The 13,084-nt window shown below is 51.8% G+C and overlaps 3 protein-coding genes across 3 annotated transcripts; 2 read left to right on the top strand and 1 right to left on the bottom strand.

Moving 5' to 3' along the window:
• Positions 1–786: 786 nt before the first annotated feature.
• On the top strand, positions 787–3,761 carry V2A60_006317 (uncharacterized protein; the record flags this gene model as incomplete). Its single annotated transcript, XM_083257611.1, has 8 exons — positions 787–858; positions 911–983; positions 1,039–1,048; positions 1,101–2,017; positions 2,071–2,167; positions 2,614–2,729; positions 2,789–3,444; positions 3,501–3,761. The coding sequence occupies 8 exons, from the start codon at positions 787–789 to the stop codon at positions 3,759–3,761; spliced, it is 2,202 nt and encodes a 733-aa protein (XP_083113737.1).
• A 366-nt stretch (positions 3,762–4,127) lies between these two features.
• Positions 4,128–5,555, bottom strand: V2A60_006316 (uncharacterized protein; the record flags this gene model as incomplete). The annotated part of the gene is made up of 1 exon (XM_083257610.1): positions 4,128–5,555. The coding sequence occupies one exon, from the start codon at positions 5,553–5,555 to the stop codon at positions 4,128–4,130; it is 1,428 nt and encodes a 475-aa protein (XP_083113736.1).
• A 766-nt stretch (positions 5,556–6,321) lies between these two features.
• V2A60_006315 (tRNA threonylcarbamoyladenosine dehydratase) lies at positions 6,322–7,668 on the top strand (the record flags this gene model as incomplete). Its single annotated transcript, XM_083257609.1, has 1 exon — positions 6,322–7,668. The coding sequence occupies one exon, from the start codon at positions 6,322–6,324 to the stop codon at positions 7,666–7,668; it is 1,347 nt and encodes a 448-aa protein (XP_083113735.1).
• Positions 7,669–13,084: the final 5,416 nt, after the last annotated feature.

Genomic DNA, 13,084 nt, shown 5'->3' with positions numbered 1-13,084 from the left:
AGGTTGACGTAGTAAGGTACGGAATGAAGGTCTGGATATAACTTTAATGTTCATGATATTAATAGTAAACAGCAAAGTATCTTTATTTTTGCATCTTTAGTACCGGAGCTCTCGCTGAACACGTTGACTCTCCGTTGTTTGGTTGTTCTAGTCCATTGATATGGCGACCACAACGCGCGACAACATTATCTGGTAGTAATGAAAAAGAATTACCCCCTCTATTTATCACGATATGGACCCGATTTTGAGGAGGTGAATAATTACGCAATCTCGATGTGCAACGAAATACACGCATCTAAGCTGTCAAGACTACCGCCGCTCCAAACCAGTCATACTGACACAAAGCGCAGCCCAGCACAGTGAGGGAACCCTACAACAGGAGGACCAGAGAAATTCAAAGGATGAGATCTGAGTATGCTCACAACCTATTGTGTTCTGTTCATTTCCTTTACAACTCTTCGCACTCTCCCGGTATAACGGTCACTATAACCTGTCCTTCTGATGAGACCCTGAGACACCCGTACACGAACTCTGGAATTCATCAAACAGTTTCTCCAACGACGAAATCCTCAAAGAGGAAAAGGCGGAACTTGTCGTCATGGGTTACCTTTCCCACCCTTTGAGGCTCGCCTGTAAGTATCAGTAGTTCACAAACCCATCGCTGCCCCCACCAGTAGCGTGGGCTGTGGGCCAGGCAGTGACATACTGTTATCGATACTCAGCTTCATCTTCGCCCCAACTTCGCCCGCTTCTTCCATTCTTCATCTTCACAAACATTCATCCATCATGACTGAACCCAAGTACACAATCTACGTGCGGGTCCCTATTCCACGCGGGGACTTCGTTGACCCCCCGCAGGTAAGGTGCTTGCCGCATGGCTACCCCAGATGCGTGCCTAATCATGTGCTAGGTTGACTGGGATTCTGAAAAGGATGAAGCGTTGTGGCGCATTCTATCCAGCGCTACACAAAAAGAAATCGATTGTCAGTATAACCTCAAATTATTCTATACGAAATTTTTGTGCTGACATTTTACCAGGGAATGACATGTAGGCCCCCACCTTGAGCCTGCCCATCGGCTTTACCACTGACTCAACTCAGCGCAGCTAAATTCGATGTTACGGTCGACTTTCTTCTCAAGCAGGTGGCGTACCTCACGGAAAGGCATGCCTCGCAAGTAAGGGCTCAAGTACGTAAAGCGGCTGCAGCGGCCAAGGGCTCTGCCGCGCCGTCACCGGTTCCCCCTGCAGAGTCTTCCACCGCTGCCGATCGACGATCGCAACTCGGACAACCTATCGGCCGCGATTCGCCCATGCCGCGCAACGAAAATAACGGAACGATACGTCCTGCCATCTCCCGCGGCGGATCCGGCAACACAACCTCTCGCGATATCGCTGGCTCCTCTCCGCGCCCAGAGAGCAAACAGCTGCCCTCACGCACTGCAACAGAGACCGCCGGTCGCCGCCGCTTGTCATCTCTACCCATCGCAGCACCGAGCCCAAGGCCAGTTGTGTATCAAGATCCTGGTAGAGACGGAGTGGTATCCCCGGGACCTGCGGACTCTACTTCGGGAGAGTCCTCTGAGGATGAGTCTAGTCCTGCACAATCACGAATTATCCGACGGCCCCCTCGGTATCAAGAAAACGACGCCGCATTTCAAGTTGATGATGATGGAGACGATGAATCTGAGCCAGCGTTCCAGCCGTATAAGTCAACTGCAGACCATAATTCAGCCTCAGACCTTGCCTCTACGTTGCGAGGAGACAGCCGTACATCAACCAGACGAGGCAATAAGCAACTCGCCCGGGGACGTATTCACCAGTCTCAAACATCAGATTCTTCTGCGGGATCTGGTGCCCTCGGCGCCGAGTCAAACAACCCACGCCGCCTAAAATCTCAATCCTCGAACCATGGTGCTGCCGAGTCAGCGCGAAGTCCTTCCGGCAAAGGGAAACTTTCCTCTCATGAGGGCAGCGATGGAACGCCAAGCATGGGAAGTAGCTTTAGTGATCTTGATGGTAAGCTCTCTAGTTTTAATCCTACATGTTATGACGCTAACAACGAATCATAGATGCCTCCGTCACACAGTCTGCCTTGGAAGAAGCACTAGCATCGCATATGCACGGCGCTGGCAGTCGCTTCAGTATAAGCCAGGCTTTCCGCAGCCGGTACAAACCGAGCTCGAACAAATGATTCCTCAAGCCGGCAGTTTTATCACTTCAGCCTGGCGTTTTGCGTAAATGGACTAGAAAACTTCTATTGATAGGATTTTATCGTGTAGTTTTAAACAATAATACCGTGCTACAGGATGTATCTGATGGGTAACTGGTGTGGTGATACGGAGAAGCCGCCGGATCACTGCATATTACGCCACGCATCAAACGCGCACTGCGCAAAATACAAACACTGTATTTCTTCCTTTTGCACGATGCCCCATTTTCACTCCTCCATCCTTTATCTGACGAAGGTCGCAACTAAAATGTTTCGTCGCAACTGGTGTGGCCTTCCTCGTGAGGCTGATTTCCCGACCGGATTAAAAGAGCTTGGGTGGGCTTTTCTGACTCTTTCTGTGCCTGCACTCACGGTTTGCGATGTTTACTAAAGCTACGCACAGCTATTTTGTTAATGAAGCGGATGAAGTACGCTCCATCGCCAACCCAGACTACTACCTCAACTATTTCTTGAACAAAAACCCGCGAGTCAATCTCCGTCAACGATTCCAGTTTCATGGTACGTTAGAGCTTTAAATGATGTTAAATCGAGAGAGATGACTAGCTGATTCATCGTAGCTGCTGTTCAAAATATCGTCCACGAACGGCTGGAGTCTCTCGGACTTCGCAAGACTACCCTACCACCAGTCGAGCCAGGTTCCGAATCTCAACACGTCAACATCTTCGTTTCGGAGAATTTGAAAGATGCCAAGCGCATTATTGTAGTGTTTGGTGAATGCGCCAAGGAGCTTGGGATGGTTGCTAGTAGAATCGCCGGTGGTCCAGGTGGCATCGAAAAGGGCACCATGGTTGGGGCCGTGAAAGCCATGCAGCGCCACGACTCGGTAGGAATGATTCTGGCCAATATGGGCGAGTCATACTGGTCTCCAGAACACAAGAGGGCCGTTACTGTAGCAGACAGTGCTGCCCTCTCGATGCCTAGTTTGGTCCACATGGGGATCAAATATCATGCCGAAGTCAACGACATTCCAGGATCCGAGAGCCCTCTATGTCATGCACGAACTGTCCTGAACACTGCTGTTGCACAGTACGCGAATAAAGATGCGAAAATTACGATCATCGCTATAGGGGACAGTTGTGAGGTCATAGTCTCTCTCCTGGATGAAGAAGAGACGTGGATAAAATGGGGCGCGTCTCTCCAAAGCGCCGTATTCTACAGCCCTGCATTCTACCATGAACAGAAACAGGACGGTCTGAGGAAGTTTCTTGCAGAGGTGGGGTACCATTATGCACCGGGACGGGTAGATTCACTAACGTTTGACCTTCTTAGAGATCCCGAGGCTACATATTGTCTGAGTCGCCACTCGGTACACCTCTTTCCGGACCAGATGGCAATGACGCAGAACAGGTGCCCGCGTTTGGCTTCCCTTGCTATTCTTCAGGAGAGTCACGTTATGACGAGCTCTGCTTTGTTGCCGCCCTGGAGCACGGGCTCACATACCTCGATGAAGTGGCGGAGACTCCAAACTATGAGAATCCCACCGTCACCGTTGTCGAGCGTGCAATGACCGAGGACGTAGAGAGCGCGTAGGATGCGCTCTCCCCAGATCAGAAGCCGAGCATAAGTACCGCGGACGAGGAAAAACTGCAGGAGGAGTTGAGACTTTTACGCAGATGGAGATATTTCGAGAAGAATGGAAGCGTGCCCGACAGCGATGAGGAATTTGACATGGAGGAAGAGATGGCCGGGAATAGTCTACCAGTAAGGCCATGGGACGAGGTACCCTGAAACTTCCTTTACTTCTGTGAGCAGTGCAATGCTCTTTGCTGAGCTACTGTTTTATTTGCTCGATGCGGGTTTTGCTATGGTATAAGGTATTAGGTAGAAATACAGTCTTGTCTCTGCAATGACCAAAGAACCAAGTAGATACAGTGTTCCAATCGCCCGTTTCGGTGTCTAGGCCTTGAACCAATTGGTAATAAAGTCCTTCGGAGGAGTCACGTCCTCCATGAGCTCTTTAGTACGGCGTACTCTCTCTTGCACCACTGCCTCCTCTGCCGCCCATCTACTCTCAGGCTCCTTTGTGCTGCCCCAAAATGAGAATATACCAGACTTGTTCCCAGCGCCGGCGGCGGCCTCCTTGGACCTCTCCACCGCGGCCAGCCTCGACACCATAGTGCGCCAGTTGTCGAGGCCAGCGCCTAAGCACTCGCGGCAGAGCTTCCTGGAACTCTTGGTGGTGGCACCGTCGCCGGTGCCGGTGCCGAGCGCGCGGAGCTGCTCCTCGGCGAGGTCAACGCCATCTCTGGTCCATGAAAGGCCATCCTCTTTGGACGACGTGGCATATAGGATCTCGCCAATGTAAATTTGCAGAGAGGCCTCCTGGCACCGCTCCTCGGCGCTGCGCCAGGGGGGCTGCGTCCCGTCAGGCGGTGGCGAGGGGTAAGCGGGCGGCTTGACAAAATCAAGTACTCGCTGGTAGAGCGACACATCACCGGGTCGGTTGCGGCGTGGCGCCGGCGGCCGCTGGTCAGAGAGCTCACGGCGGGCCTTGAGCAGCGACACGTACATAGGCAGCGAGCCGGTAATGTCGCCGCTACGGGCCTTTGAGTTTGCGATCGCGCTCAGGACGTCGAGAAGATTGAGCGACGGTGATTCGGCACCCTCCTTCAGGGCCAGCGTTTTGCCGTCATAGGGGAGCTTGGTAGCGTCAATACCCTTTGTCGCCTCGTTTAGTGCCAGCTCTTGAAGGCTGCGCGCTGCTTCAGCTTGGCCCTTGTATTCCATAAAGCTCGCATATTCCAAAGCAGCATCGATGCGCTGTCGATCGGTAAAGCCCTTAGTGCCCAGAATTTTCATGTACCATCTGTCCGCCGAGGGGAATGCGTTTACGCAATTCTCTTCTAGAGGCGCGTGGGCCGCTCCTGGCGGAATTGGCACCGGATTAGGATTCGAAGGCCCAATCACGAATTTGGCAGGTGAGACCATGTTGCGCGTCACGTCGAGTACCCAGCCGTCCACATGTTCCGCTGTCTTGGCCGCCGTCATCAAGGCTTCGAAGTAGCCGCGACGCCACTCCTCTGATTTTGCGGCGATATCGTAGGGAACAAATTCGATTGGATCCTCAAGCTTGGGGTCAGTGACATCGGAGAGTGCGATTAAGCCAGCGCCGTCCTTCTGCGGATCACTCAGGCGCATCAGCGCACTGCGTGCTCGTCCCAAGGAATTGGCCCATTGGATGTTGCCATCTTTGGGATCCTTTAGTTCTTTCGCGTCGCGTAGGTATTTCCTCGTCATGTACGTCCACTCGTGCGGTGTAGGGTGCTCGCGCTCGAGAATTTCCTCTTGGACGAAGAAGAGAATGACCAGGCCGGAGGCCAGCATGCCCCAAAGAGTGAACGTGTAGCGGGCAGCCAGCTTGACCTCATGCCTGATCCATCCGCCGCGCGTGGAAGTAAAATAGCGCACTGATGTGGGAGCCGATGATGGGGGAGTTAGGAAAGGGAGGCTCGGTCGCGCCTTTGTCGCCAAGGGTTGTGCCTGTATTGTTAGGGACTTCGCGCATATGGTTCGTCTCTTCCTGGCACTAGCTGTCAAGTTTATTGGCAGCGCAGGGCGTATCTGCCGCCGAACTGCGAGCCTTGGGCGCAGCATTTTCCGAGGAAGTCACTGACTCATGCGCTCTGAAGAAGTGCTGTGATTATGCCTATACAGAAGCGCCAGTGCACAGATACGCTGTGGCGTATTGAAGCTGTCATGCCTGCTTAATTCAGGACAATCTCAAAATGATGACTAAGCTATTTTTTCTCACTACCAAGTCGCTCACGACGTTACAAATGGGACTTCCGAGGAACAAGAAAATTGCTGAAAAAACTCTTTACACTCTCTGAGATGATGTCTGAAGAATGAGTACATATATATCAGACTTATTCTCTACGCCTAGAGCGCAGCTTGCAACAACGGCTGTTGTCTCTGGCGCAGCCGTGGCTACACTTATTTTTGGATATCAGGCATTGGAAAGAGAGGAGCGGCTCTCTGCTCTCAAAAATTCGATCCCGTCAGTATCTGATGGAAAACATCATACGACTAAGGTAAGAAAAATCCCAAGAGCTGTGTCTCAATAATTGAGGCCAATGGCTCACACGAAACTATGCAGCTCAACAGCTTCGGGGGCTCAAATGAAAGCGCTGAGGATAAGGAGGATGCACGAAACCTGGCTCTGGCACAGCGCGCGCAGGCTGGCGACTTCGACGAAGAGCTTATTCTAGAACAGCTCGCCCGCAACCAGGTATTCCTGACTCCTGAGGGCCTGGAAAAACTGCGCAAATCCTTCGTCGTCGTGGTTGGTTGTGGCGGCGTCGGGTCTCACTGCGCCGCTTCGCTAGCCAGATCAGGTGTGTCCAGGATGCGACTCATTGATTTTGACCAAGTGACTCTCTCCTCTCTCAATCGTCATTCTGTTGCGACACTTGCAGATGTAGGCACGCCAAAAGTTCACTGTCTGCGAAGAAGGCTGCTGGCCATTACACCATGGGTGCACTTCGACCTGCGGCAACAAAAGTTTGATGGTGATGTGGCGGCTGAGCTTCTGGGGTCTTGGAAAGACGGTGAGAAGCCTGATTTCATCATCGATGCCATCGACAACATTGATACCAAGGTTGCCCTTCTCAAGTACTGCCACGACAACAAGTTGCCTGTTATAAGCTCCATGGGAGCCGGATGCAAAGGCGACCCTACAAAGATTGTAATTGGTGATATTGGAAATAGCACCGATGACGGCCTGTCTAGAGCTACACGAAGGCGTCTCAAACTCCTGGGCATTACGAAGGGCATCCCGGTTGTGTATTCTACCGAACAATCTGGTGAAGGCAAGGCTGAGCTGCTACCACTTGACCAAGCCGAATTTGAAAAGGGCTCCGTGGGTGACCTCGGTGTGATGCCCAATTTTCGTGTGCGTATTCTTCCCGTGTTAGGCACCATGCCGGCCATCTTTGGCATGACGGTCGCCAACCACGTCATTCTGAGCATCACTGGCTACCCCGTCGATTATGCACCAGCCAAGGGTAGGGACAAGATGTATGACGGGATCGTCAACTACATTCAGAGCTCAGAAGAGAAGCTCGCGCGTCTCTTTGAGCCCGATCTTGTCGGGCTGCGGTCCCCAATCACCGTTGGCGACGTGGCATTTTTGACGGAAGAGCTGTACCGTGCCCGCAGCGCCATTACCGGCATCCCGACCCGCCTCATGCTTATCCGTTGGCGGCGGCCGGAGGCGATCAATGTTTCCGTAATCGGAGATGAGAGCGAGGAGGTGCAAAAGTGTTCGACTATCCGGCTGCGTGACCTAGTATGCATGACAAAGGATGAGGCAACTCGCCACGAAAAGCAAATTTTCAAGGCAGGGGTTCAGCTGGAGGATTTGTATGATACAGAGACCATTGCTAGGGTCGAGAAAAAGATGGCGCAGGCGGCGGAGTACGAGAAGTACCGATGGTGATGGAACCGGTAAGGCGGTTGCCGAGGGTGGTAGTATTACGTTTTACCCGAAGCACGAGATGAAACTTGGGGGACTTTTAGATACCATGTATAAGAGCAATTAGATGAAAGGTTCGCAATGGGTAAGATGTCACCTCTGCCCGTTTTTGATCAATTGAGACACGGATCTGTTAACATGCAAACTGGCCCTGAAGCCAGATGTTATGAATCTCGAAATCTCGAGTCCGATCAGTATAACCAACTGTCCACCGGTAACGGCTGTCATCTCGGACGGACCGGTGAGTTTGCAATGCATTTTCCCGTCACACACACCGCCCAGTCGTCGAGCGTCAGCTTATGCAGGACTAGCACTCCGTAGTGAGCAGCCACATCCCTGCTCGAACTCGCAACATGGGGTTTCCTATGACTTCTGTCTTATTAATTCGCATCAGCGCTCGCAACGCCATGGCCGCCGCTCCCGCGGATCCGGGGCTGGAAAAGAGCTGGAGTTTACGCTCGAGAAAGATGACCGTAAAAGGGAAAAGGGCCAACAAAATAATAATACTAATAACAATAAAAAGACGAGGACCCCTGCAGATTTTTTTTTTATTTTGCCCTTGTGCAGCTGTGCGCGTGCCTTGTTGATGGCTGGCTGGCGGGCGGGCTTGACTGCGCCATGCGTGGCTGGCGGTCGACTTATGCCGGGCGGCCAATGGAGAAGCAGCACGCCACCGTAAAAAAAAATTTATATTGCGGCATAGACCACACTCATGCAATTGTTTTTTTTTTCTTTGCCACGGGCCAAGTCTCAAATAGAAGAGGGTAGAAACAAGGAAGAGGGACATGAGTCAAGAGCTCTAGTCATTACATGTGCCAGGTATCAGTATACCGAGACCGGGAGACCGAGGTGTCTTTATTAAAATGTTTTCAAATTGGCACCAGGAATTACACGTGAGTGTATATCATGGGGTTTTGATATAACATCAGGAGATGCCAAGCAAAGCTCAGACGTCACGGCAAAAGGGGTCCGCGGGTTAGCGGCAGCAAATTCCAGGTGAAAGAAATGCTAAAGAGGCATGCTCCTTCTTCTTCTTCTGCTTCTTCTTCTTTCTCTCTTGAATTGGGGCTGCGTCTTTTTTTTTACCCAGTTGCAAAGCTACGTCATGTATAATTCCTGCAAACGTGTTGGGCACGCGTGCCTATCTCTTAGTCTGGTCGGGCACAAAGCGAGAATCCAGGGCGGTTGCCGGTGTAACCCGGGCATTTAAATCCCTTCAAGGATAAAAAGGAATGGGTGTGCTGTTTTATTCTCTCCATGAAGCTCGTGTCCTGCATGTGGTAAAGCTGGGAACGCGTCGCGTCCTCCGCCGCCGCCGCCACGGCTGGCTCATCACAGCTGTGTTGGATCGAGCAGTGGCGAGAACTGGGCCAGTCAAAACAGGAGATGTGCCGTATTCAGGGGAAATAAGAGACGAGAAAGACTTTGCCCGAAGTGATTCATCAGTTTTCTCATTCTCTTTGCGCGCACTTTGTGCACGCCGGCCGGAGTGCCTGTTGTTTGGTGCTCGATGACTGGCTGTCGGTCCTGGGCACAAGCGAGCTCTATATACACTCCTTCACACTCCAAGCTGGAGCTCTAAGCAGCCCCCCCTCTTTGTTTTTTTTCGCGTTGTGACACAATTGCGATCCATTCGGAGATGAAAGTGCCCTGCAGATTGGTCGCGAACCATCCACTGGAGCCTTGAATGGGTCTCGTTTCCGTGCGATCAACACGCTTGCTTTCGTCCATGGCCAGTGAGCGCGCGCTCTGGCCAAGACTTCCGGCGATAGCAATATGACGCGCAGATTTGTAGTAATAAGGCCGCGTGTTCGGGTGGCACAGCATAAAACGCTATGCCCATTCATTGGATGGATTTCTCTTGGCCGGTTGGAGAGGCCATCGTCAGTGCCACCACCAGTGATACGGACATGTGTCGCACGGGGCCTGAAAACTCTGGATGGACCCAATGGCTTCTCAGTTGTCTCTTGAAGCCTCCAGGTACAGGAAGAGCCCACCCAGTAGGTATGAATCGTCAAAGTGTAGAACGAGTGATGATGCAGAGAGTGAAAATCGGTCCGTCCATTGGTGTAAGTGGTGGTTTATGCGCCCCCCTTGTGACTCATGGCCATTTTGCCTCTTGGCTGCCTAAAGTACACATTACTTGGTCAGGTGCGTTGTACTAGAGTCGGATTTATGTTACCTGATGTGGTTTTTTGAAAGCCATGGAGGCATAAAGCGGCAGGCTGTGTGACCAGGCACTCATCTCGAGCGGCGCCGGTCTACGGTTGGTTGTGCTCGGGTTTCAACGAGTACATGACGCAGATGCTGCTGCAGATGAGGCAAAAGCCACATATGCCTTTTTCTTTTAATTTGGACGAAGAAGTATTCGAAACATTACATATCGTGGACTTGGTGAGGCGTGTGTGCCTGCGCATCACGGTTGTACACCAGTCGGGCCAGATACCGCGGAACGGGCACGTCGAAATTAGTCAAAGAAAGAAGGGAGCAGAAGGAATCACAAGAGACCATTAAATACAAAACAAAACGTAAGGTATACAAGTAAAAGGCTTGATTCAGTTATCTGCACTGGATTCCTACAGACAACGTCTGATCCAGGGCGTGGCCCTTTCGCCAGCTTTGCCCGACTGGCCCCAGTTTGGCGCTTCAGCCAAGGCCCTTTGAGAATTTATATTGGTTTGCCTGATATATAAACGGCATCCTGGGTGGGGAAAAAGGATTAAAAAAGTCTCAAGTAGATGCTTTATTAGGCAATTGGATAGGCTGTGTCTGCCGGAGACGGCGTCAGTTGCATGCATCGGCCCGTGTGCGGTGGCTGTTTTGAAGGATGATGGAAGCTGAACTGTTGGAGCATTCGCATTTATATGTTGTCTTCGCCTCACTAAAAATGTGGCTCTTGACCAAGCCTGGACGTTGGAGACACGGGATCCTTTTTGTCTTGGTATGATGGGCAGAGGTATGGCGGCACAAAAGGGTCGCCATTTATCACGCGGCACATCACATCATGCAGTTGTGGTGTTACTCTGTGCGTCCGGGATGGAGGGGCTCTTCCGCAGCCCTCACACCGTTTGCGACTCATTAAATCGCTGTACATGTAAAATTTGTTTCTTTTATTCCGCTTTGAGTAAACTCGCGTCGAGTATAAACAACATGCATGGCCGGTCTGAGACTTGTCGGGACATGGGGTATACCGCAGGGGAAGGCTCAGCAGCAGCAGCGACAGGGGAGACCAGAGAAGAATGTTGTTGTTGTTGTTGTCGTTCGATATGGAAAGAGAATTGGGCGAAATGGCAGACTGCAAGGGAATCACGCGGCGGACGGATGGAGAAGAAAATGGTGGCATATAAAGCTGCAAACCAAAAAAGATCGGAGCCGGTGTGGTGCATCTTGTTGTGGTCGTCAGCCCGCGAGTGAGACGAACGCATGTCCTATTACAGCGTCATGATAACTCTGAAAATGCTGCTCGCATGGCCATTTCGTTGGCCTGATCCGGCAGCCTGATACATACATAGTAATGGCCCCGTCGGCTGGAGGAGTTGGGGGAGTGTTTTTATTAGCGACCCCTGCCTTGTCCAGAGTCTGTATAATCTTGCCTGGTATTGATATGACACCGCCAGGCGACGGAACCTTGAAGTTGTCGCTAGGTCTCACCTCTATTATTTACGATGGAGGTGATGTACAATTTCAAGGCGGCCAAAAGGCAACCAGTGCTTTCTTTGAGAAGCATGACGCTACCTGAGGATTGATTCGAGGTGCGAATAACAAAAGTATATAAGAGAGCAGTGATCTGTCTAGGGAAGAAATGAAGAATAAGATATGGGTCAACATGTCATGTTTCTACCGTTGAAGTCGACTCTTTTCTATTGATCCAATTCGTTCTTGTCAATTAAGACATGAAATTTCTCTTGCAGATCCATGTGATGGCTATGTGAAAAGCACACTCTCTACGCTATTCTTTGTGCGCAGAACGGCGCAGCCGCAGCATCATCACCACCACCACCATTGCCAATTCTTCTTCTTCACGTCCTCCAGCTTTTTACAAGGCCTGCTTGCCATTTGAGCCCGACTACCGTGTAAGTGAAGCTCGAAAAGAACAAAATAGCAAAAGAATCTTGTTACATCTGGAGACATTTCTCATTCTGCACCTTGCGAAAAAAAAGCATTGCAGCGGAATCCGGACGGGAGTGGAACACTGCGTGCCGCCTTTGCGAACTGCATGCGGACAGGCGTCGAGGGGGCCAGCGGTGCTGCCGCCTCAGCTAGCCGTGTGTGGAACGAGACGACCGCCTTTACCCCCCCCCCCCCCCCTCTTCTACCCCTCCCTTCCCTTTTCCCCTGTCTAACAATCAATTATGCTGATCGACGAAAAGAGGAAAGAAGGAAGACAAGACTGGAAAGAAGAAAAAAATCCCGAGAAAGGAACAAGGAACAAGGGACAAAAAAAGATCTCTTTCACTGCCATTCTCCATTGCTCCATCAGTAAGCAAACACCAAACCAACCCCCAACCTCCGGGCAAATTGGATGAATTGTGGTTCGCGTGTGGTTCGCATCGGTTCTATATAGTGACCTAGGTATGCAGCCTCGTTTTTACCAGATCTCGGTCGGACCGAGCTCCCTCGAGCGACGAACGACAAACGACGACTGACTTTGCTGTGCTGCAGGCGGCAAGACGGTTGGATCGAAAAACCAAAAAGGCATGTACATGGCATTTCCATTTTCATTCCCATTTGCCTCCCCATCCCCATTCGCTTGTCCAATGTTGCCATCCGCCTATTTTTATAGTGCAGATAGGCAGACAGTCCAACCCCCCCCCCCTTAATCGAGCGATGATGGGTGTTGGTCACATTGCAGCACCCGGTGGAATGAATACTTGTCCACATGCTGCATCTACCTACCTGCCTCGAGGTACCCTGCAGTGCCGCCAGGCCGCAACCACAAATGTGTGCTCGATCAAAGAATGGCTCAGTGGCCAACAGCATGACCGTTTGCCTCGTTGTGGCTTCTCGATAAACGGCTTCTAGTGGCTACAGAGCCTCTCTTCTGTTACAGCGGGGACATGCCAGTGACCGTGGGCGCTTCCCCTGCAGAAGAGAGCCCTGCAAGGCTCTGCAGCAGGCAGTGCTCCCCCTGTACTCTACCTGCATGGCTACCTACCTGCCTTTGGCCCTTCCAACACCCCCCCCCCCCCCCCCCCCCCCCTCCCCCCTTCCTTCAGCCCTCCTCCCGGCCGACATCACCATTTTTCCCACCCGAGACCCCCTGACACGCTCAAGCCACCACTCAGCCACTTTTCCTTCTGCAATGGCTCTTGCCTTGCCGCTGCTTTTATCATTTACCCGCCACAACCTGTATGCACCACCACACACACCAAACTATCCC

Source organism: Cordyceps javanica, chromosome 4 (genome assembly GCF_051103115.1).
Source record: "Cordyceps javanica chromosome 4, complete sequence".
NCBI lineage: Eukaryota > Fungi > Ascomycota > Sordariomycetes > Hypocreales > Cordycipitaceae > Cordyceps > Cordyceps javanica.
The sequence above is the reverse complement of the archived record's forward strand: the minus strand, read 5'-3'. Positions and strand labels throughout refer to the sequence as shown.